A 21,174-nucleotide genomic window follows, 5' to 3' on the forward strand; every position below is an offset into this window, starting at 1 on the left:
TCACCTACCACCCTCACATACCCCATCCCCACCCTTGGCTGCCTCTGAAGCCTTTGTGCCCAGGGGCTCTGAGCTGGCCCTCAAGAGTTCTGGGCATGAGGTTAAACAAATATCCCCAACCCATGGCCCTAACAGTAGGGGGAAAGCATCGGGCCAAGAGTTGGCAAGATTCTGTCCCCTCAGAGGCCTCTTCAATTTTCTCAGTGTCCCAGTGTGTAAAGAGGACACACTTCCCTGGTCACTAGGCAGAGATTCCATTGTCTGTTCAATCAGCAGACAGGTACCCAGTGGCTCCCATGGGCTTGGCGTGGGGGTAGCTCTGGGGACAGAGCTCTGAGCAAGACGGACGTGGGGTGTGCAGGCTGGCAGGGAAGGGTGGTACACTAACTTCAGGGCACCGAAGGTTAGGAAAGGGGTGTGAATGGAGGGAAATGTAATTGTAAGAGAGGTCAGAGGGGCTCTGAGTCCCAGAATCTCTCCCTCAACCTTCCTGCAGCCCATGCCTCTGAGGCCAACCACCCCTGCTACCCTCCAGAGCTGTCGCCTACAGGTCGCCGTTGTCCTTCCATCACCCTCCTCCCCTACCCCAATGACTTCCTCTCCATGCTTCTCCCAGCCCCACAGTCGCCCTCCCACCTTCAAGGCTCCCTGTGTCCACCCCAATCCCACGGTCCCCCTCCCCCCTCTGTGGCTCCCCAAGTCTCTTGGCCTCACAGCCCCCTCCCCCTTCCTAACTCCCTTTCCCTCCCCGCCACAGCTCATGGTTCTCCATTGCTTCCCCTGAAAATGCTGCTCTGGCTCAGAATTCTCCCTTCTCTCCCCAGCCTCACATCCCAGCTCTCCCAACCCCCAGAGCCCCTTCCGGTGCTTTCCTTCTGTGGCCTTCTCCAACCACTGCAGAGGCGCGGTGCTGACACAGGGCCAAGACGTGTGAGGGAGAGCCCTGTGGCTGCCCCCTCCCCGGGGTGTGGGCGGCTAATGGGAAGCACATGGCTGGGGTGACCGCAAGAGCCAGCCAGTCCTCCAGCTCCGAGTGTCTGCACCACTCCCGGGATCCACAGCATGGCGGGAGCCGGTGACTGGAGCGGTGGGAGCCCTGCTCTTCTCCTCCAGCATTGCCAGGAGGGCATCCACACCCAAGCCCAGGGAGTATCCAGCTTGGAGGTGAAGGGGAGGGAGTCCAGGCTGGACATAGTCCCTCTGCCCACACTCACCCCCCAGAAGGCCAGGTAGCTTCCAAGGATGAGTTGCATCTATATTTGCAGGTTCAATCCTGCTCTAGAAAACAGCTCTCTCCTCACGTCCAGCAGCCACCATTACCTGAAATCTCCTCAGCAGCCCCTCCTCAGAGGACATTGAAGGGGCCAGGAGCAAAACTACTGCCCTGTACACTTGCTTCCAAGCTAGACCCAGGCTGCTCCCTGGAGGAACGAGGATGCCTGGGACCTTCAGACCGACGCCTAGGGCATTGCATCTCCTGAGACCCTTCCTGGCCTTCCTGCCTCTGCATCTCTTCATGGGACCACCACACATGAACTCAGCTTTGGCACACATGTGGTCATTGATTGATTCACCCATTCGTTCATTCACTGTTGAGCTCCTATTCTGGGCACCAGACCCCCAGCCAAGTGATGGAGATACAGCAGTGAACACAGTAGCAGGGACCCTTCCCCTAGAGCTTCCTTTCAGAGAGGGGACCAGCAATCAGCAGAAGGACTCCTGGCTCCCTTCCCCGAGCTCCTGCCTATCTGAGTTGCCTCAGCTTTCACTCTTAGGAAACAAAAATTTGTACCCGTGGGCCCAGACTCCCTGCCTCCAGACATTCAGTGGGTCAGGGATGAAAGACCTTACACATTGAAAAAAAAAAAAAAATTTGTGGGTTTGGACTTCACAACACAATAAGACAACTTCTCAAAAATGTTCCAGGGTGGGGGGCGAGGGAAATGGCTTTTCAGATTTTTTTTTCTCTCAGAAACATTGCAGAGTTGTTTCCGTTGCTTTTCAGTTTAGAGTGAGGTCAAGGGAGATGGGGAGCTTTTTACCAGAAAGATAGAAGGTATTTTTCCCCAGTCAGGAAAAAAAACAGACAGAAGGGATCCAAAAATACTGATTTCTTCAGCCACCTCTGTGGTGAGAACATAAAATTTGTGGGACATGTTTTGTGAAGATCCTCACAGTGAAATACTCAGGGGAAAGACACTTGAACTTGTCCTCCATGACCTGTACAGGGAATGACATTGCTCATTGGAAAAATGTTTCCCTGGGGAGACCAGAATGTCCACTTCCTCTGGCTGTGTCCACCATGGGGACTCCAGAATGCTCTGACCTCAGGTTCCTTGTGGTGGCTGTTTTCTACTGCAGGGAGTGTAGGAAGCAGAAACCAGAACAAAAAGGGGTGGGCGGGCTCAGGAAGAGAAAGGACGACAGGCCTGTGTACACGTAGACTCCACAGTTATAACTCAACTCAGCCCACATTGAACAAGAGACTGTCCATGTGCCGGGCACTGGGATCCAGGGTACCAAGAACCTAGGCATAACCAACAGGGAGCTCAATTTGAGGACAGTTTTCAGGACCATCCATAATAGAATCTGCATCACATCCTTGAGTTTGCTTTTCAGCTTCCCCACCATAGTAGGTGCTTTAGACTCACAGGCTCCTAAAAGTCCCAGCTGGAAGGGTCTTTGCAGCTGCCCACACCCCTCAGTTTATAGTCGAGGGAAACAACAGGCCCGCAGAGGAAAAATGACATGCCAAGATCACACAGCAAGTCCCTAGCAGAACCGAAGCCTGGAACCCAGGTCTGCTGTTCCCCTTTCTTACCACAGAGAGCTGTTCATTGATCGGTGAGACGCGGAAGGATTGCTAGCAATCTGTCCTTGAATTTGCTACTTCTTTGACTTCAGTTTTCCCATCATGATAAGGATAGTAATGGTACCTATCTCAGAGAGCTATGCTGAGATTTGTGTGAGGTCATCCACACCCAGTGCTTAGGACAGCGCCTGGCACACAATAATGACACGTAGCACTTATTAGTATCCTTATCGTCCTCAGCAGGACTTATTGTAGGGACCTTTCATTCCTCCATTCAAGAGGTATTTAGCGAGGGCACACCTGTCTAACAGGACACAGGGTCCATCCCCAGCCCAGGGGCTCACCGTCTGGTTGGGGAGACACACATCAACAGGAGACCATGGCCCTGTGGGATAAGCTCTCCAATGGGACGACCAAAGTGAGGGTGGCAGGAGTGCCGAGGAGGCTTCCCAGAGGAAGGGCCAGCTAGATGTTCCCTGACGGATGAGAAGGGCCTAGGCAGGTAGAGAGTGTGCAGAGAGAATGACATGCACAAGGACCTGGACAAGAGAGAGAACCTGGTGAGTCCCCAGCTTGGGAAAAGGGAGAACGAGACAGTGCGTTTGATGGGGGCGGGGGGAGGGGGGTGTTGGTGAGCAGGCTGGATTTCCCTACAGCTGGGGAGGAGACGGCCCACCAAGGCCTCGCTCCCCTTCGAGACCGTCTACAGCTGCCTGTGCCTGGGGAATCACCTGGATCGTTGGCCTGCGTGACTTCGGGCAAGTCCCTTCCCATCTCTGGGCCTCGGTTTCCCCATCTGCAAGAAAAGCGGATGTACAGATATGATCTCTCAGGGCCCGTCCCAGTGTAAGCACTGTGCCTCCTTTGAGAAGCAGCCTGCTCCCCGTGGGAGAAGTTCCTCTCCGGGAGTTTATTCTGCCAGAGCCCTGGAGAACAGGACTTGCCTCTTCTCTCTTCTCTCCGAGCCCTGAGTCGACTCTAACCCTTGTTATTTTTTTTGGTCATAATCGAGCCCCCCACCTTCACTGCTTCAGGCTTTGTGGAAAACCTTGACCTTGGGCCAGAGTTCAGGAGGCCAGCCCCAATCCTGGGTGGGGGCCAAGGTGGGAAAGGAGGGGCAGAGACCAGCTCCCCAAAGAAAGGAGCGGAAAAGGTCAGCAAAGGCTCCCAGCCCTTGGTCGCATGTCTGAGGTCCAGCAAATGTCGACTGAATTGAACTGAGTCCAGGGAGTTGATTTAGACTGAACTGCAGGAAACTGGATGTCTCCAAGGGGGTCATTCCCAGCTGGAGGCGCTGGGCTGGGTGTTTGCATGGAGAGCATTGCCATCTAGTGTTCACTTTTGTCATGAGCTCTGAGCCTGCCTCCTGGGATGCGCTGCCTGGCCGCCCTGGCCTGAGGGTCCTTCAGGACTCCTTTCTCTCATCACCTGCAGGTGATGGACAGCTCCATGCCCCTGATTGGAGAGCACCTGGAAGAGGACAAACAGCTGATGGCCGATCTCGTTGTCTCCAAAATGAGCCAACTCCCGATGCCAGGGGGCACAGTGCCCTCGCCCCTGAGGCCTTGGGTAAGGTCCTCGGAAGTAAGGGACACTGTGTAGCCATGAGAAATGCCTGGCTGTCTGGGAATGGGTGCCCTGATCCACAGGAGATGCTCCCAGGGAGGAACCAACTTGGGGAGAAAGGAATGGGGTGTGGCTGAGGCTGGGATTGGGGGAGAGCTTGTAGCCCTGCTCCTGATGGGGGAATTTGGGAGGCTCTGAGAGGCCCTTCCTCCCTTCACCATCCTGGGGAGAAAAACCTTGTCTCAACTGGGCTTTGGGTGTCTGTAGGCAGAGATTATTAACATAAGAAACCAGTTGTCTCCTCTGTGCCCTCCATCCCGGGCCTGAGCAGGGAGCAGGGTGTGTGTGTGTGTGTGCGCGCACGCACGTGCCCGTGTACACACATGCCCTTTGTATGCTCCCAGGGCACCAGTCAACAGAGACTATTGTGTCTTCCGTTTTCCTCATCCTCCAACCTCGACCTGCTCCCTCAGAGCTCCTCCCTTCCACAGTCCTCACCATGGACTACCAGATTATTCTCCAAAGAATTTGCTAGACCCCCAGCTTTCTGGAAAAGCAAGTCCCAAAACCTGCTTCCCCTTTCCCCACAAAAACAAACCTGTGATAACAGATGTCAGAATGACGGTCATACTCGAGGGGGCTGCTGGCTGGGTGGGGCCACAGAGCAGGCTTCTCCACTGGAAATGTTCTGTCTTGACCTGCTTGGTGGTTACACAGGTGTATCCACGTGTGAAAACTCGTGCTGTACACTTAAGAACTGTGTACATTATGTAAGTTTTACCTCAGTAGTGAACAGATGTTGATAAACCCTGCCCTCGTACGCAGGAAGTAAATGGCTGTGGTGATCACAGCAGGCTTCTTTTCTCTTCTGCTCTAGACTCCTCAGACTAAACCAGCAAAACCCCCTGGGCAAGCCCAGCTTGGACCTCCGCTTGGACAGCCTCAGCCACGGATACCCACACAAGGTAGGGCCCACGACAGGCCGCTCACCGAGAGAAACCGTCCAGCAAGCATGATGGAATGCACTGAGGGGTCCACGCGTGACTTCCAGAAGGCGCTCTGGAACACTCCATCTTAATACTTTATCGCCAGATATGTGCCCTCGCTCTGTATGCAGAATGAAAGAGACCATGAGGTTTGTCACCCCCTTAAATTCAGAAAAGGAGGAAAGGAAGACAGACAGTAAATGTATTAAGTACCACTGTGTTAGGGACTTTCCCGTTTGTTTTCTCATTTTCAGCCTCCCAACTTGTCAACAGTGAAAACAACCGTATTTCCTTTTTACAGAGATGGGTGTTGAGGCTTCGTCCAAGGAAGCACAAGAAAATGGCAGGTTTACAAGTCTGGGCTTTCAAATCTTCTAGAAATTGTCTGTTTCCTAGCCGCTAGCAGTGCCTGATTATAGATTTATGAGCCAACCAGCTAGAGTGAGAAAGAAAAACGGAACGTTGTACAGAACCTTGTCGATTGGAATTGTTCCTCAAAAAGTATCCCAGCATTACTATGTAAATGCCACCATTTATTAGAGAATGGATGAACCATTGATGACAAGATGAAAAGAAATCGTGGCAATAACTAACTCTCTCAGGCTGCCAGCTGCTCGGGTGTTCTCACGCTCAGGCCTGGGGAGAAAGTCAGCCCATGTCCTCTCCTGCAGTCAGAACTTTCCGGGCACACTCACTGCTCTAGTGCCAGCTTGGAGCCTCAGGACCGCTTCGCACCAAGAAGCCAGGCCAGGCATTTTCATGGCGACCTTTTAAGGATCTGCTTTAAGACTCATCAGAAAGAAACATTACTATCACACCGTGGCCTTCCCAGTCGCTTTTATCAAAGTAACAGATTCACTGCTTCTTGGGAAAATCGGCCTTGGGCACCAAATGGCTTCTTCTTCAAAAGGTCTTAGATAAAACACTCCATTCATCTTTCTTGTCTGTGCTTCTCTTCTTGGAAAAGCAGAAAGCATTTAAGAAGAGGGAAATTGCATGACTTTACATAACTGTGTACCAAAGAACACTGGCTTCTTCTTCAGGCAGATAAACACCTATTTGAATCCACTTCCATGTCTCAGTACCCTGGCAGACTTAGGCAAGTTACATCGCTTCTCAGAGCCTCAGTTTCCCCAGTGATAAAGGAGGAAATGACAGCTGCCCCGTTTAGTAATGGGAAGCTTCCCGTGAGAAAACGCAGGTGAAGCAGTTAGCAAGGTGTCCCGGCGTGGAGGTAGTGCTTAGTTGGTTCTAGCTCTTACTGCTACTAATATACTGTTAATAACTACTTATATGACCTTTACCATTAAAAACTCACTATTAATATTTTGTGTCTTACTAACAATTATAATATACATGTTGTCCTTAACGGTTGTTATCATAACAATCCTTATAACTAAAGCAGCCCCACTGCCCTCCTGCCTGGTGATAATTCTATAATTATAAATGTACTTATTCATCACCCTGCCAGGCTCTGACTGTGCCTCTGCCCTGCCCTGGCCTGTCTCACTCTGCCCCAGGACTTACTTTTTCAACCACATTTGAACCGAGCACTTTTAAAACAGAGAGCTACTGTATTCTGGTTTCCTTTCCGGCCCAGAGTAGAGACACGCTCGATAAAGGGATATTTTAAGCGACATGAGGCTAAACACACGTTTAGTGAGTTGAAAAACAATCAATTTAAAACCAATTAGGATAATTAAAGAAAATGCTCATTGAATTAACATTCAGATTAAAAATAACAGGGCTAATTAAAACACAGTGCTTTCATTGAGTTCCCAAAATAACAAGATCACATTATTAAACTTGTCTTCTGAACTCACTACTCACTTTCAACTCAGTAAAAATGAAGGTCTCTTTTAATGAACCTCATCATCTTTTAGCACCAATCCTGGGCTAAGGCAAATACTTTCTACATTTAATTTTTTTTCTGTATGTGGTCAAACAAAAAATACTAAATTTGTTGCTTTGCTGAGAAGCTGAAAGAAATTAGTGTCTCTTGATGAATCCCACCTGTATAATAGGGACTGAACGAATAGTTAATAAATGAATGAATGAGTATCCAGATTTTCCAAGATATTATCAGTCCTGAGGAGAAGAATGTGGAGAGGTGGGGCGGGGGTGAGGATTTAAGATAAAACTAGAAAACATGTCTTTTTGGACCTACAATGGGTTTAAAAAACAAAAAAGTAAACCAACATTTAAAAATCAGAAGCTTTTACATAAAGATCTAGATTTCCAGCTTCTCTTGATAGAGCAGGAGCTCTAGAAACAGTGGGCCTGCTTGCTACATAGCAGCTGTCCCCTGACAGGGCAAGGACTCCTCCGTTTGCCTCAGGCCCTACTCCTTCCTTGCTAGTGGCACTTCCACAGTGACACAGTGTCAACTGCCATTTTCTTTATGGTTGCACCTCTTTAAAGAGGTAAGTCTCTGAACCGTGTATCTCAAGTGGGAAAATTTTTTAAAGCCACGTGATTTTTCTGACACTCTCCTGCTTTATTTATTTATCTGCCTGGCCCTATAGGTGTTTGAGTTTTGTGATCAATGGGTCCTCCAATCTACTGGGACAATATAGTCATGAATCAAGCCGTGTGCATCAGTTGCTAGACTAGAGCTGCAATTCAGTCCAACCTGGAAAGTGTTGCACAAGCTCACAAAGATGTTCAGATGTGGAGGGATGTTTGATGTCTAGTCCAACGACCTCGTCTCCAAACAAGGGCCCAGAGAGGAGAAGTGACGCACCCACAGTCACATGGCAGGTTAATGGCAAGGACCTGGGGCTCTGGTACCTGTAGGGTGTCAGGGCCACCAGACATGCAGGTCGTGCCCACCACACAGGGCCCAGCTGAGACAGTCTGAGCGGGGAGGCCAGCTGAAATCTAGTCCTTGCCCCCTTTGCACCGGGCTCAGAGCAGCCACCACTGGGGGAAAGCACCTTTTTCTTAATTTGCACAAAGGTGCTGCCCTGTGTGGTACAGTAAAGAAAGGAAAAAAGGGAAACAAAAGAAAACAGAGCTTTGAGTCAGAGAGATCTAGGTTTGAGTCTAGGCTCTTCCCCTTACTAGAAGTGACACTCTTTAAGCAAGTCGCAGTATATCTGGGACTGAGTTTCTTTGTAAAATGGGGATGATAATAATGCCTAACCCACAAGCTGCGAGGGTGCCCAGCCCAAGGCCGGGACATGATAGAGAGGACACAGTAGAGACCTGGGGAGCTCACACAAGTGGAAGCCACATTAGGAAAGGGCTCAGAGTTGAGCTCCAGCCCTTTTTAAACTCTCAGTCTCCCATCCTCTCAACAAAGCATGGCGAGAATCACCGCGGTGCATCCCACCTTCCCAGGAGCCGCTGTATCCTGGAATGGAGAGCAGCAGGCAGCCAGTCTGCTTCGCCAAGATGCATTTCACAATCAGCAGTCCTGACACCTGGGTTCAAGGGTGAGGAGGGTGCACCTTGCTTGCTTGGAGCCTTGGAATTCCACTCAAAGTCATTTCTGGGAGGCTAAAATGTCCTTTCGCTTGTAGGTGAAAGCCTGTATGCTCTGTGCAGGAACAGGGTGAAGCCAAGCTCCTCTGTGCGCTTTCCGTGGTTACCCCTTCTAGTTATGAAACCTTAATGAGGCTGTTTCCACTGCAACCTGATGAGGAGGGTGGTATCTTCCCTACCGGCCCCTCTCTAGATCAAATGATATATTGCTTTTGAAAGTTCTTAGAAAAGGTTAGAGAGCAATTCGAAAGTAAGGGATAATTATTTTCATTGTTTCAAAAATAATACATCTTCAGTGTGGAAAACATCAGTGAGCAAAAGGAAGAGAATTTAAGTCCCTCATCATCCCACCGCTTTTAAAAGCATTGCTCGGTGCCTCATCACTCGAAGCGTGGAAAGCAGAAGCATCACCCGGGAGCTTGTTAGTAACGTAGACCCCATTCGTGTTGCCATAACAAAATACCACAGACTGAGTGGCTTCATCAACAGACCTTTATTTTCTCATGGTTCTGGAGGCTGGAAGATCAAGGTGCCAGCAGGGTTGAAACTTCTCCCCAGGGCTTGCAGACAACACCTTCTCACTGTGTCTTCACGTGGCCTTTCCTCTGTGTGTGCAGGTCCCTGGTCTCTCTCTCTCTTCTCATAAGGACACCAGTCCTATTGGATTAGGGCCCACCTTTATGGCATCATTCAACAATAGTTGCCTCCTTTAAGGCCCTATTTCCAAATACAGTCACACCAGGGGTTAGAACTCCACCATATGAATTTTGTGAAGGGACACAATCCAGTTCATAACACCGCTCAAGACCTACTGTATCGGAAGCTTTATTTCGACAAGATGCATGGTGATTCATATGCCATTCAAGTTTGAGACACACTGGTTTTAATGTATAACCTTCCAGTCTTTCTTTTTTTACATAGCTTTATATATATACATGCCAAAATGGAATTAAATGGCAAATACTGTTTTATAAGCTGCTTATCAACAACATCCCACGTCATTTAATATTATTCTGCCACGTCATACGTGATGACCATAGCATATTCCATTATATGAATTTATCTTAATGTTCCTAGTCAGTTCCTCTACAGTTAGGCATTTGTATTGTTTTCAGTTTTTCACTGTTACAAAAAACACTGTAGGGACTTCCCTGGCGGTCCAGCGGTTAAGACTGCGCCTTCCAAAGCAGGGGGTGCGGGTTCAATCCCTGGTCAGGGAACTAAGATCCCACGTGCCTCGTGGCCAAAAAAACCAAAACATAAAGCAGAAGCAATTATTGTCACAAATTCAATAAAGACTTCTAAAAAATGGGCCACATCAAAAAAATCTTTAAAAAAAAATGAAAAACACTGTAATGAACATCCCTGAAGCGACACTTGTGCACAGCCATATTTATCGTAAAAAATATCTGAATGTAATAATTTTTTTCTCCCTGTAGGGGGCCCTCGCCAAGCTCAGTCTCCTCAGCCCCCGAGATCTGGAAGCCCCTCGCAACAGAGGCTCTCCCCACAAGGCCAGCAACCCCTGAGTCCCTCATCTGGATCTCCACAGCAGCAGAGGTCACCAGGCTCTCCACAGCTATCCCGCACATCTGGAGGCAGCTCTCCAAACCAGGTCTCCAAGCCAGGCACCACCCTTACCTCACAGCCCCGGCCCCCCATGCAGAGCCGCAGCACCTCCCAACAGGGTGAAGAGTCCAAGAAACCAGCAGCACCCCACCCCCATCTCAAGTAAGTGCTTTGGGAATTGGGAAGGGCATAGGGTGGGCTTAGGGTGTGGACAGAGCTGGGCTGGCTCAGGATCAGGAACTCAGAGACAGAGGAAGACCCACCAAGGACTCACCCAGACTTTAAATGGGTAGAAGGAAGCCCAGAGGATGGAACCGGGATGGCAGGCAGGGCCCAGAAAGGTGAGAGGATAGATTAGGTCCCACTGTGATCCTCCATGTGTACATGCATCAGTTATCTCTTGCTGCATAACAAACCACCCTGAAACTTAGTGGCTTAAGAAAACAACCATTTTCTTTGTTCATAATTTTTTGGTTTAGCAATTTGTTCTGAGTTTGGCTCAGCTGGGAGGATCTTCTGCTGGTCTCTCCTGTAGAGTTGCCAGATAAAATATAGGATGCCCAGGCAGATTTGAATTTCAGATAAACAATGAATAGTTTTGAACATAAGTATGCCCTCAAATGTTACATGGGATATACTTATACTCAAAAAGTAATTGTTTTTAATCTGAATTTCAAAATTAACTGGGTGTCCTGTATTTTTACTTACTAAATCTAGCAACCCTACTCTACTGGGATCACTCATATGGCTGTAGTCATCTGGCAGCTTACCTGGGGCTGGATGGTCCAAGAGGGCCTCCTGCACATATCTGGTTGTTGGTGTTGCCTGTCAGCTGAGCTTCTCTCTCTCCTTGGGCCTCATCCTCCAGCAGGCTGGGCCCAGCTTCCTCACATGGTAGAATTACATTCCAAAGGGGCAAAAGTAGAAGCTTCAAGGCTTCTCGAGGTCCAGCCTTAGAAGACGCCACATAATGTCATTTCATCCCATCACACACCTTTGGTAAATACGAGTCACATGGTCAAGCCCAGATTAAAGAGGTGGGGAAATAGACTCTTGATAGGAGGATCTGCAGAGTCGCATTGTGAAAGACTAGGTGATGGGGACAGGAAGGAGTGTTGCCACCACTTTGTAAAAGATCCATCCCAATGCACACATACATCCTCTTTCCTGTTTCCACTCAAGCCCGTCTCTTGGTTTGAGGTCAGAAAGAGAGACCCTAAATGTGTTTTCTTTGGAAAGCTTCTCCCTTTCTTCAACTCCAAACACTAATATTAATAATCATCGTTTCACTGCTAGCATCTATTATCTACTTACTATGTACTAAGCCCTTCACCTAGTTGGTTTGTTTTTTTTAAGTCCCACAGGCTTAGGAGTTAATAACAATTATTATCCCCATTTTACAGATGAGCAAACAGAGAAAGACATTAATAATTTGCCAGAGTTTCCACTGTTAGGCAGTAGAAGAGCTAGGGTTGAACACAGGACATCCAGCCCATGAGTCATGCTAACCATAATTTTTCTGAATAGGTAATACATTCACATGGTTCAAAGATCTAAAAGATACTGTTTTTATTGAAAAAAATCTTACTCCCATCTCATTCCTATCCAGTGCTTTCCTGCCCCCTGCTCCCCAGAGGTAACCATTTTTGTTAGTTCCTTGTGTGTTCCTCCAGTGTTTCCTTATGCAAATACAGAAATATATGTTCTGATTCCCTCCTCCCACTTATTTACACAATCAGCAGTATTCACTGTCCACACCATTTTGCTCCTTGCTTTTACATTTAACAGTAAATCCTGGAGCTCTTCCACTCAGTTCATTGACATTTTCTCCTTTTCACAGCTGTGTAGTATTCTACTATTTAGTTATACTACAATTTATCCAACTAATCCACCCTAAATGGAAATGTGGTATGCTCTTACAAAGAAGGTTGCAGTGAATAGCCTTGAAAACATGCTGTTTCTTATACGTGCAGGATCAGCTGTATAGAAAATACCTGAAATGGTATTATTGGATCAAAGGACAAATGCATTTTTAGTTTGATGAAATTAGCAAGTGGTCCTCCAGCAATAGGCATAGAGGTTGACGGCACAGACTCTAGAGTCAGACCACCTGGGTTCAGTGTCAGCTCTGCCACTTGAAAGCTGCATGACCTCAGAAAAGTTACCTAATCTCTCTGTGCTTAGACTTCCTCTCATGCAAAATGGGGACAATAGTACTTGCACCACAGGGTTATTGTAAGGATTAAAATGAATTTTTGCACAGTTAGTGCTTCTAGCCAGCCAGAATGCAGCTGGCTCCATACGGGTGTATCCGTGACAGCCTCTCACATGTGAAAAGATACAGCCCGGCTGATCACAGGACAGACGAGGGCTTTGGGACTTAAGCCAGGTTTGGACACTAACCTCAATAGTCATCTAGCTAAAAACATTTAAATCTCCTGGGTTGTTGCTCTAAAGTATTATTTGGCTCAATTCAAATCCACAGGTATTTATCAAATGCCTACTCTGAACTTAGTCCTGGATAACACCCCGGGGGGAATAAGCAAAGGGGGAAAAGATAGTCTCTGCTTTGAAGAAGATTTTGTTCAATGTGATGACAAGACCAAGTGGGGATCTCTTCCCATGTCTTTCACCCCCACTAGACTGTGAGCCCCTTGAGGGCAGGGCCTGAATCTCATTCGTCTCTCCAACCTGTCACCTAGCATTAGGCTGGCACACAGGGTCAAACACTGTTGTTCAAACAGTAGGCACCGTGAGAATTCCAAAATGGGCTGGAATCGGCAATAAGGGCTTCCGAGAAGAGTTGGAATTGAAGCCCAGAGTGTCAGAGCTAGAAGAGACCTGAGGGTGGGCCAGACCGACCCTCCATTTCGCCGATGAGGGAAAGGAGGTCCCGAGCAGTGAGTTACTTGCCCACAGCCGGAGGGGCCAAATGGCAGAGAGGGTCTGGAATACAGACCTCCTGATTCCCAGACTAGCGCTGGAGAGTATAGGAGGAACAACCATAACCCGGTGATACAGCCCTTCACCAAGTGGGTTTGTACACAGAGGCAGGAGAGTGGTCAAGCTGCGCTCTAGTCACGCCTGCCGTCTGAGCAGCCTGGCTTTGTGAAAAGAATATGAGCCCTGGATGCTCCCCTGTTACTTGCTGTAAGCCCCAATTCCTGTGCCTAAAAAAGAAGGATACCGATAACCACCTTGCAGGTTAATTGCGTGTGGTGTACTCGGCATCGTGTAAGGGCGGGGATGCCTTGTTTCTGGTCTCACTGTCCTTGTGGTGACGGGGCTCACCCAGCTGGCTTCCAGGCAAGCCCCAGGACTCACTTCCTGGGGAGTCCAGCCTTGTCGCCCCCAACCCCCTTGCCTTTCTGTTTCAGCAAATCCCAGTCCCTGACTAACAGCCTCAGCACGTCTGACGCCTCCCAGCGTGGGACCCCAAGTGAAGACGAGGCCAAGGCCGAGACCATCCGCAACCTGAGGAAGTCTTTCGCCAGCCTGTTCTCTGACTAACCCTGTCCAGGCCGGGAGGGGGGTGCCCCGTTACACTCCCCCCTCTCCTGCCCCATCCTCCATCTCAGCCTTGGTTCCTGACGGGAACAGAATGGAGGGCCTGAGGATATACTTTCCAAATGCCTTTGGTCCAGGAACTGAGTATCTACATGTGTTCCCACTTTCCTTTGCCGTGACGTTCCAGCATTGCCCGACTGAGGGGTGGGCCTTTGAGAGCCTCCAGGTTCCTCAAAACGGGCCTTAAAGACAGGCATCACGTCAACCTCCCTACCCAGATGCTTGCTTCCCTGCCTCAGATAACCACGTGAGATGTCTGTGTGTGGCTAGTTTTGACATTTCTTGTTAGTGTTTTGCTTGCCTTTGGGAAGGGCCCCCTCTGAGCCTTGCCCCACCTCCATCAAATGCAGACGCTGAAGTCAGACCTCAGCAACGTAGGAGGCAATAAACTTTTGACAGTGTTTTGCAAACAAAAGGAGAAAAACGCAGCCAGGGGAACCTACCACCTACCCTTGCAAGTCCCATCCAAGCTCAAGAGATGGCCCTGCAGACCAGACAGCCAAAGGCCCCATCACACCCGCCACCAGTGGATCTTGAAGACCATGGAAGGAATTCAGAGGCTGTGTGACCCGTGGGGCCTTTCAGAACACAACAGAAACAGAGGGGAGGCTTTACAATGTCGCTCGTGCCCAGAGTGCTATCCTAAATTGGATAGCCAAGAGCAGACCACAGGTTCTTTTAGGAATCATCACTAGTTCCCAGAGGGGGAATATGCCCTCCATTTCCCAAGGAAGGAGTTAGGTTAGGGCCTCTCTACCCATTCCGTGTTACACCACCATTTGGTCTCTGAATTCCTACCAGGAATGTTGTTTTCTCCTCAAGGACATACAAGGAGCCAGAGACAACGAGCAGATGGATGACACAGGATCAGAAAGTGCAGTGACAGTAACTTCTAGCTCGGCATTTTGCAGGCAGTGTACAGCAAGGCACTGGAAGGCTACTCAGTTATAAAAGGGTTCACCGGTCAAACGTGTTTAGGAAACACTGTTTTTTGTTTGTTTCTTTTCTGAGATTGACAGTACATATCAAAGGCTCTTGGAATTCCTGCAGTATAGAAATTAGCTTTAACTTTGTTTAACCCACACTTATTTGACTAAACAAGTTAACTGCAGAGCTGGAAAATGTAACCCTGACTCCCTTCCCAATGCTTTCTCCTACATCAGACTCCTGTCATGATTAGATGGGGTGCAGGGGTGTCCCAAATCTCCAAGCACCTGGTGCTAGAAACATTGTAGGTGCCAGACCAGCCTCCTGGTTCCAAAGAGCCGAGGATAATCCAACATAGCCATGCTATCCCCTTACAGCCCACTTTGCAACTTGAGGCACGTCTTCCCCTCACTGTTCATAGGGAAGGGGGAGAGGGAGGTAAAAATGAAAGCGTCCTTGGCCTGGAGCTGCATTCTGAATAAAAGAGTGCAGAAAACTGTCGGGCAGGATGTAACACCACAAAGCCACGTGTTTTAGAAGATTGAGAACACAGGAAATACGTGAGGCGATCGTCACTCTTCTACACTGGAAATTAAGATTGGAAGAAAACATCAAACTATCTCACCCAATTCTCAGTAATAAAACACAGCCCAAAATACACAACAAAGTGGTGATTGATAGGCTAGACAAAGTTTCTCAAAGCATGAGACATGGCCAATGTGCATAGCTAGCTTCATTTCAGACCAAAGGATTCAGAATTTCTGGTCATAAGGCCCAGAACCTGTATCTTTGTCAATCTCCCTAAGTATTTTGAATGCACGTTGAAGTTAGACCAGCAGCCCTGCCCTGAGCTGTGTGGGAAAGGTGAGAAACAGTACTGGTGTGGAAGCATCATAGCCAGGGCCCACTCCTTGGGTGAGCAAAGCTAGTGGCTCCATAAACAATGATTACATGGCTTAACTTTTCCCACTTTCCCATATTCTGTCCCTTGTCCCTAAAAACATCCCAACATTCAAACCATATTTCCCAGATATTCCAGTAGAATATCAAACTCATTTCTTAGGCCAGCCATCCTTCTTTTTATAACCATGCACAGAAGATTCCATGACATGAGACAAGTTTATAACCAACACATTGAAATAAATTTTCCCATCAGTCTGTGTACGAGTACAGAGACCAAGAATGGTCCTTTGGAGACCGTTGATCCCCAAAATGGACTGTTTCCTCACATAGGCTAGCACATGTTCCCTCCAAGCATTTAACCTATAATAATTGTGATATTTTTTAATGGGAAAGAACAAAATGAAAGGGGGAAGGGAGTCACTCTGTAGAGAGTCTGAAAGGTGGTGTTTGTTATTTTTTGCTCTGTTTCACAACCTTGGCCCAAAGAAAGACTAGCATTTTCCGTCCAAGGTGACTTGGTGAGGCTGAAACATGACAAAGATCCATTTGGTTTGTGCTGACGTGTAGCACAATGAAGAGAGAATTTCAAATGCAGCCTCAGTAGACGCCTCCACCAGCCGGAGAAAATATCTTCTTCCCGATCTTCCTCCTAACAGCATGATAAAAGGGTACTGTCATCTAATTGTCAAATCAGCTTTCGAGGGATACTGGAATCTGCGTATCCTTTCTCTTGCATTAATCCTCTGGGTCCTCTTCATCATTACCACACTGCCCCCCCGTTCAGTCCCTGCTGATGGAGCAGTTAGTTCTACCATTCCAGAATTTCAGGGGTTATAGGCCTTCATTCCCATGGTAACAAATACAGTAGCAAATCCCATGAGCCTGAACTTCAACTACCTTCTGGAAGTTCTCATCTGAATTTGCAGTGGAAGGAGCTCGAGGGGAAAGCAAGCTGGTGCCGGCATCTCGTGAACGAGCTACGTGGGCACAGCACAGCGCACGCCGTGCTCGGCACACAGTTGGTGTGCAGGATGTGTGTTACGCTGGCCCTCCTAGAAAACTATGAAATTAACAAAATGTAAACAAAATGTTGAGAGAGAAGAAAAAGGCTGTTTTTCTACGAGTGTCCATGTGAGGAAATCACTTGCCCAGGAAGAGAATCAAACCAACAGATTGGTAAGAAGCTGAAGAGAATCTGTGGCCGTTTTTTAACCTACGGGAGAAAGCAGAGCAGAAGGCTGAGACCTCCCCCGTGGTGAGCGTGGCCCACACAGGTGAGTTGACTGCGGGACCACTGAGGCTGGGAGCTGAAGGGACCAGGTGCCATTGTCAGCATCAGTCAGGAGGTGCAGCGAGCAGACCAGGACAATACGAAGGCTTGTCCAGCAAAGACCCAGGGGTCCCATCCAGACCACACAGCAGACCACAGCAGAGCCCAGCTCGAGCCATCCTGCAGGCACACAGTGTTCTTTCAGAGCCCTGCCCCTCCCAGTGCCTCATTCAACTTCATAGAACAAGTTGGTGGCTCATTTGGTTTTGTGTGTTTAGAATCTGTGAAAGGACGCAAGTTAGAGTCCCAGTGTAAGCGAGTTAAGTCAGCCTCGCAGATACAAGCAGTAACTTAATTATGCTGGAGGAATAGCTCAGAGCCTAAGAGCACTTGCACACGCATCGCATGGTTTTCTTTACCCAAGAGAACAAGCAGGCTGGTTGCTAACTATCCCCCCTAAGTGTCAAAAGCTGTCCTCGACTCCAGAGCAGTCATGGATTAAATTCCATTTCAGTCTAATATTTAGACTCTAATAGAAGGTGGCACTTTTGGTTTGGTTGGAGACAAATTGCAAGGTTGGGTGACAGACAAGTCAAACCAGTCCATTAACCAAACACAATGCATAAAGGGCACAGAGGCTCCCTTGTGTTTCCACAGACAAAGTATGCAGCCCCAAGAGATGAGACTTCTCGATTGTGTTCATGACCCTCAACTGGCAGGCCAAGAGGAAAAGATGAAAAGTTTTTGAAATTTCAGTGTATTATTTCTTTAAGGTAAAACCAATGTAAAACTAAACATTCTTCTTACAATTGTGTGTGTGTGTGTGTGTGTGTGTGTGTGTGTGTGAGAGAGAGAGAGAGAGAGAAAGAGAATTCTTTAAAATCCTAAATACGTTTCATTATTTCTATTCTGCTTGGTCCTCCTGCTTTAATTCCAATTTCCAAACTCCATATTTTAAGTATCTGCTCTGTGGTCTTTTGTTGAGTTTAGAGCAGAAGCAAGTTAACATCCCCTTGCCTCTCAATTAACATTTTACCTGTTTTGCTGTGGGATAGCAGAAACTTAAGTGCTATAACCTATTGGGGAATCCCAAGAGAGCCATTAAGTCAGTTAAGATGAAACCTTATGTCACATGACCTAACTAGTACTTCCCGTATCTGATCTCCTACATTCAACTGGAGGCTATCCAAAGGAGTATTAACCACACTCACAGCACAGTGGAGAGCTGGGACCTGCCTGGCTCCTCCCTGAGGCTCTGTAAATTGGCAGCTACTGCCCAGGGTAGGAGCAAGACAAGCCTTGGCCCAGGGCCCCAGGTATAGGGAGCAGAGGGAGAGTGGAGGAATTACAGAGATATTAAGCTAAACAGTGATCTCAGGAATTGGAGAGAGGCAAGCAAGAGTGAGAGAGGACAGACTTCAACTGTTTGTACATAGGGAATCACAAAATCTTACATTGTTAAGAGAGGATACCTCCCATGATTTGATTTCCAGCTGTGCCAAACCAGAGCTCTCATCTATAAATGGCCAGGGTTGGGGGTGGGGGTGGGGGAGAAAATCACTTAAGGCTACAAGCCAGTGATGTGGAGTGCATCTTACACAGCATTCTGCACCAGCAGTCCCCAACCATTTTAGTGCCAGGGACCGGTTTCATGGAAGACAATTTTTCCACGGACCAGGGGAGAGGGGGGATGGTTTCAGGATGATTCAAGCCATTACATTTATTGAGCACTTTATTATTATTACATTGTAATGTATAATGAAATAGTTACACAGCTCACCATAATGCAGAATCAGTGGGAGCCCTGAGCTTGTTTTCACTTGCCACTCACTGATTGGGTTTTGATATGAGCCTGCAAACAATTGATTTATTATGGTCTCTGTGCAGTCAAACCTCTCTGCTAATGATAATCTGTATTTGCAGCCACTCCCCAGCGCTAGCATCTCCGCCTCAGCTCCACCTCAGATCATCAGGCATTAGATTCTCATAAGGAGTGGGCAACCTAGGTCCCTCACATGCACCGTTCACGGTAGGGTTCATGCTCCTATGAGAATCGAATGCCACCCACCGCTGGTCTGACAAGGTGGAGCTCAGGCGGTAATGCGAGCGACAGGGAGCGGCTGTAAATAGATGAAGCTTCGCTCGCTCACCTCCTGCTGTGCAGCCCGGTTCCTAACAGGCCACAGACTGGTACCGGTCCATGGCCCAGGGGTTGGGGACCCCTGCTCTACACTATCTTCTATCACAATACATCAAAGTGGTGTCAGAAAGTCACGCAGTGAACAGGCTATGACCAAACCATGACTTCATTCTCATCCTACACCAGCAACACATAAAACTCAACAGTCTCAGTCTAATGAAAAGAATGTAGATTTTACAAGCTTCTGACTATAAAGCTAGTCAAGAAGAAAAGCTTCGGTGGTGGTTTAAAGAATTCAGAATAAACTATTGGGAGGACCACAAATTTAGGTGTGTGACACACCACTGGTATCCTAAACTGAGAGATCTGTCATGTAGGATAGTAAGTCCGAGGTGAGGTCGGAAAGTAGCACCTGTATCTGCAGGACACCAACACCATTCACGAACCTCTCAAGGACCACTCGAAAATGAATGCATTTTGAAAACTACTGTTTTATAGTATATGGTGCTTCTGGTCATCACTTTGTCCTTGCATCCCCACTACACACACACACCCCACATACAGCGCAGCCTAACATTATAAGGCCACAGAAAGGTGTACTAGAGAACCAGGATGTTTTTACCCATCGAAGTTTCAGGGTGACTCTTTCAACCCAGACCCAATTAAAGCCATATGGCCTCTGGTGGACACTTTTTTAAAGGCTGTCCTATAGCTCAGATATTACAAAATACCACAGGAAAAAAGAATGTCAACAGCCCTAATCCTTTACCTATACATTAAGCTACTAAAGGTGACATGGCCTCTGGAAAATCTTATTAATTGACTGAATTTTCTACACTGTGATGGAAAAAAGACAATACATATGTATAGCAAAGGAAAAAAATTCATGTGTACGAATTCATGTGTAGGACTCTAAACTTTCTTGCAGCACATAGCATTCCAAGCCATTTCCTTATATGCAAAACAGATTTTTTAAAAAGCAGGAAGACATTGGCAATATTCCTATTTTCTGCATATGCTAACAGTGTTTTATTCCTGTGTTGTGATTCAGATTTTAATCTGTCACTATAGCATGTTTCCAGTAGTTGTTTATGTGCTAAGACATTTGTGTTTGGCCTTTTTCTTGTTGTAGGAAAAATAAAACTTGAATTCTGTGTATTTTAAGTCTTAAAAGCAAAATGTTCTTCAAATAATAAGAGGATTTCTTTGCAGAACAAGTACCTGAGCAGCACTCAAAGCAGTGTAACTTTGTTGTTAAAATATGTCATCTACTTAGATTACAAATTAGGCTCCAAGCACTCAAAACACAAGGAAAAAGAAACTATAACTCCACTCCAGAAGAAGGCAGAAACAAGTCCCTAACAACCCAATGGTGGCCAAACAGCGCTGCTTCAGAGCCCAGATGTTTCAGCACAGAGCCTGAGGAACCGCTGCTGAGAGAGGGAGGAGGTGGACTGAGCTAGGTGTCCAAAGCACTCACTCCATGTCCAGTTCAACCAAACTAGCTCTGCTTGTATTCATTCCACAAACCAGGCTTCTGTGAACGATTTCAGGTGAAGAAAAGAGTGCCACTACAAAAATAATAATCATCTCCTGCAACAATCTGATGACACTGCATAAGTCCTTTGATCATTCTGAGATGTCCAAGTCATGCTGTAAAGCTGTTCTGAATATTTATTACATATCTTTCGGTAATAAAAGTCAAGACTGGGGCTTCCCTGGTGGCGCAGCGGTTGGGAGTCCGCCTGCCGGTGCGGGGGACGCGGGTTCGTGCCCCGGTCCGGGAGGATCCCGCATGCCGCGGAGCGGCTGGGCCCGTGAGCCATGGCCGCTGGGCCTGCGCGTCCGGAGCCTGTGCTCCGCAACGGGGGAGGCTGCGGCAGTGAGAGGCCCGCGTACCAAAAAAAAAAAAAAAAAAAAAAAAAAATTCAAAAAGTCAAGACTGCCG

The 21,174-nt window shown here is 47.8% G+C and overlaps 1 protein-coding gene across 1 annotated transcript in view; it reads left to right on the forward strand.

The window, feature by feature from the left end:
- Nucleotides 1-14,227, forward strand: part of SYN3 (synapsin III) — a 465,532-nt gene extending 451,305 nt beyond the window's left edge. Inside the window, 4 exon segments of the mRNA XM_032646265.1 lie at nt 4,247-4,381; nt 5,256-5,343; nt 10,290-10,581; nt 13,797-14,227. Coding sequence (XP_032502156.1) covers nt 4,247-4,381; nt 5,256-5,343; nt 10,290-10,581; nt 13,797-13,929 — 648 coding nt within the window. The 3' untranslated portion in view covers nt 13,930-14,227.
- The last annotated feature ends 6,947 nt before the right edge of the window (nt 14,228-21,174 follow it).

This window comes from Phocoena sinus, chromosome 10 (assembly GCF_008692025.1).
Source record: "Phocoena sinus isolate mPhoSin1 chromosome 10, mPhoSin1.pri, whole genome shotgun sequence".
NCBI lineage: Eukaryota > Metazoa > Chordata > Mammalia > Artiodactyla > Phocoenidae > Phocoena > Phocoena sinus.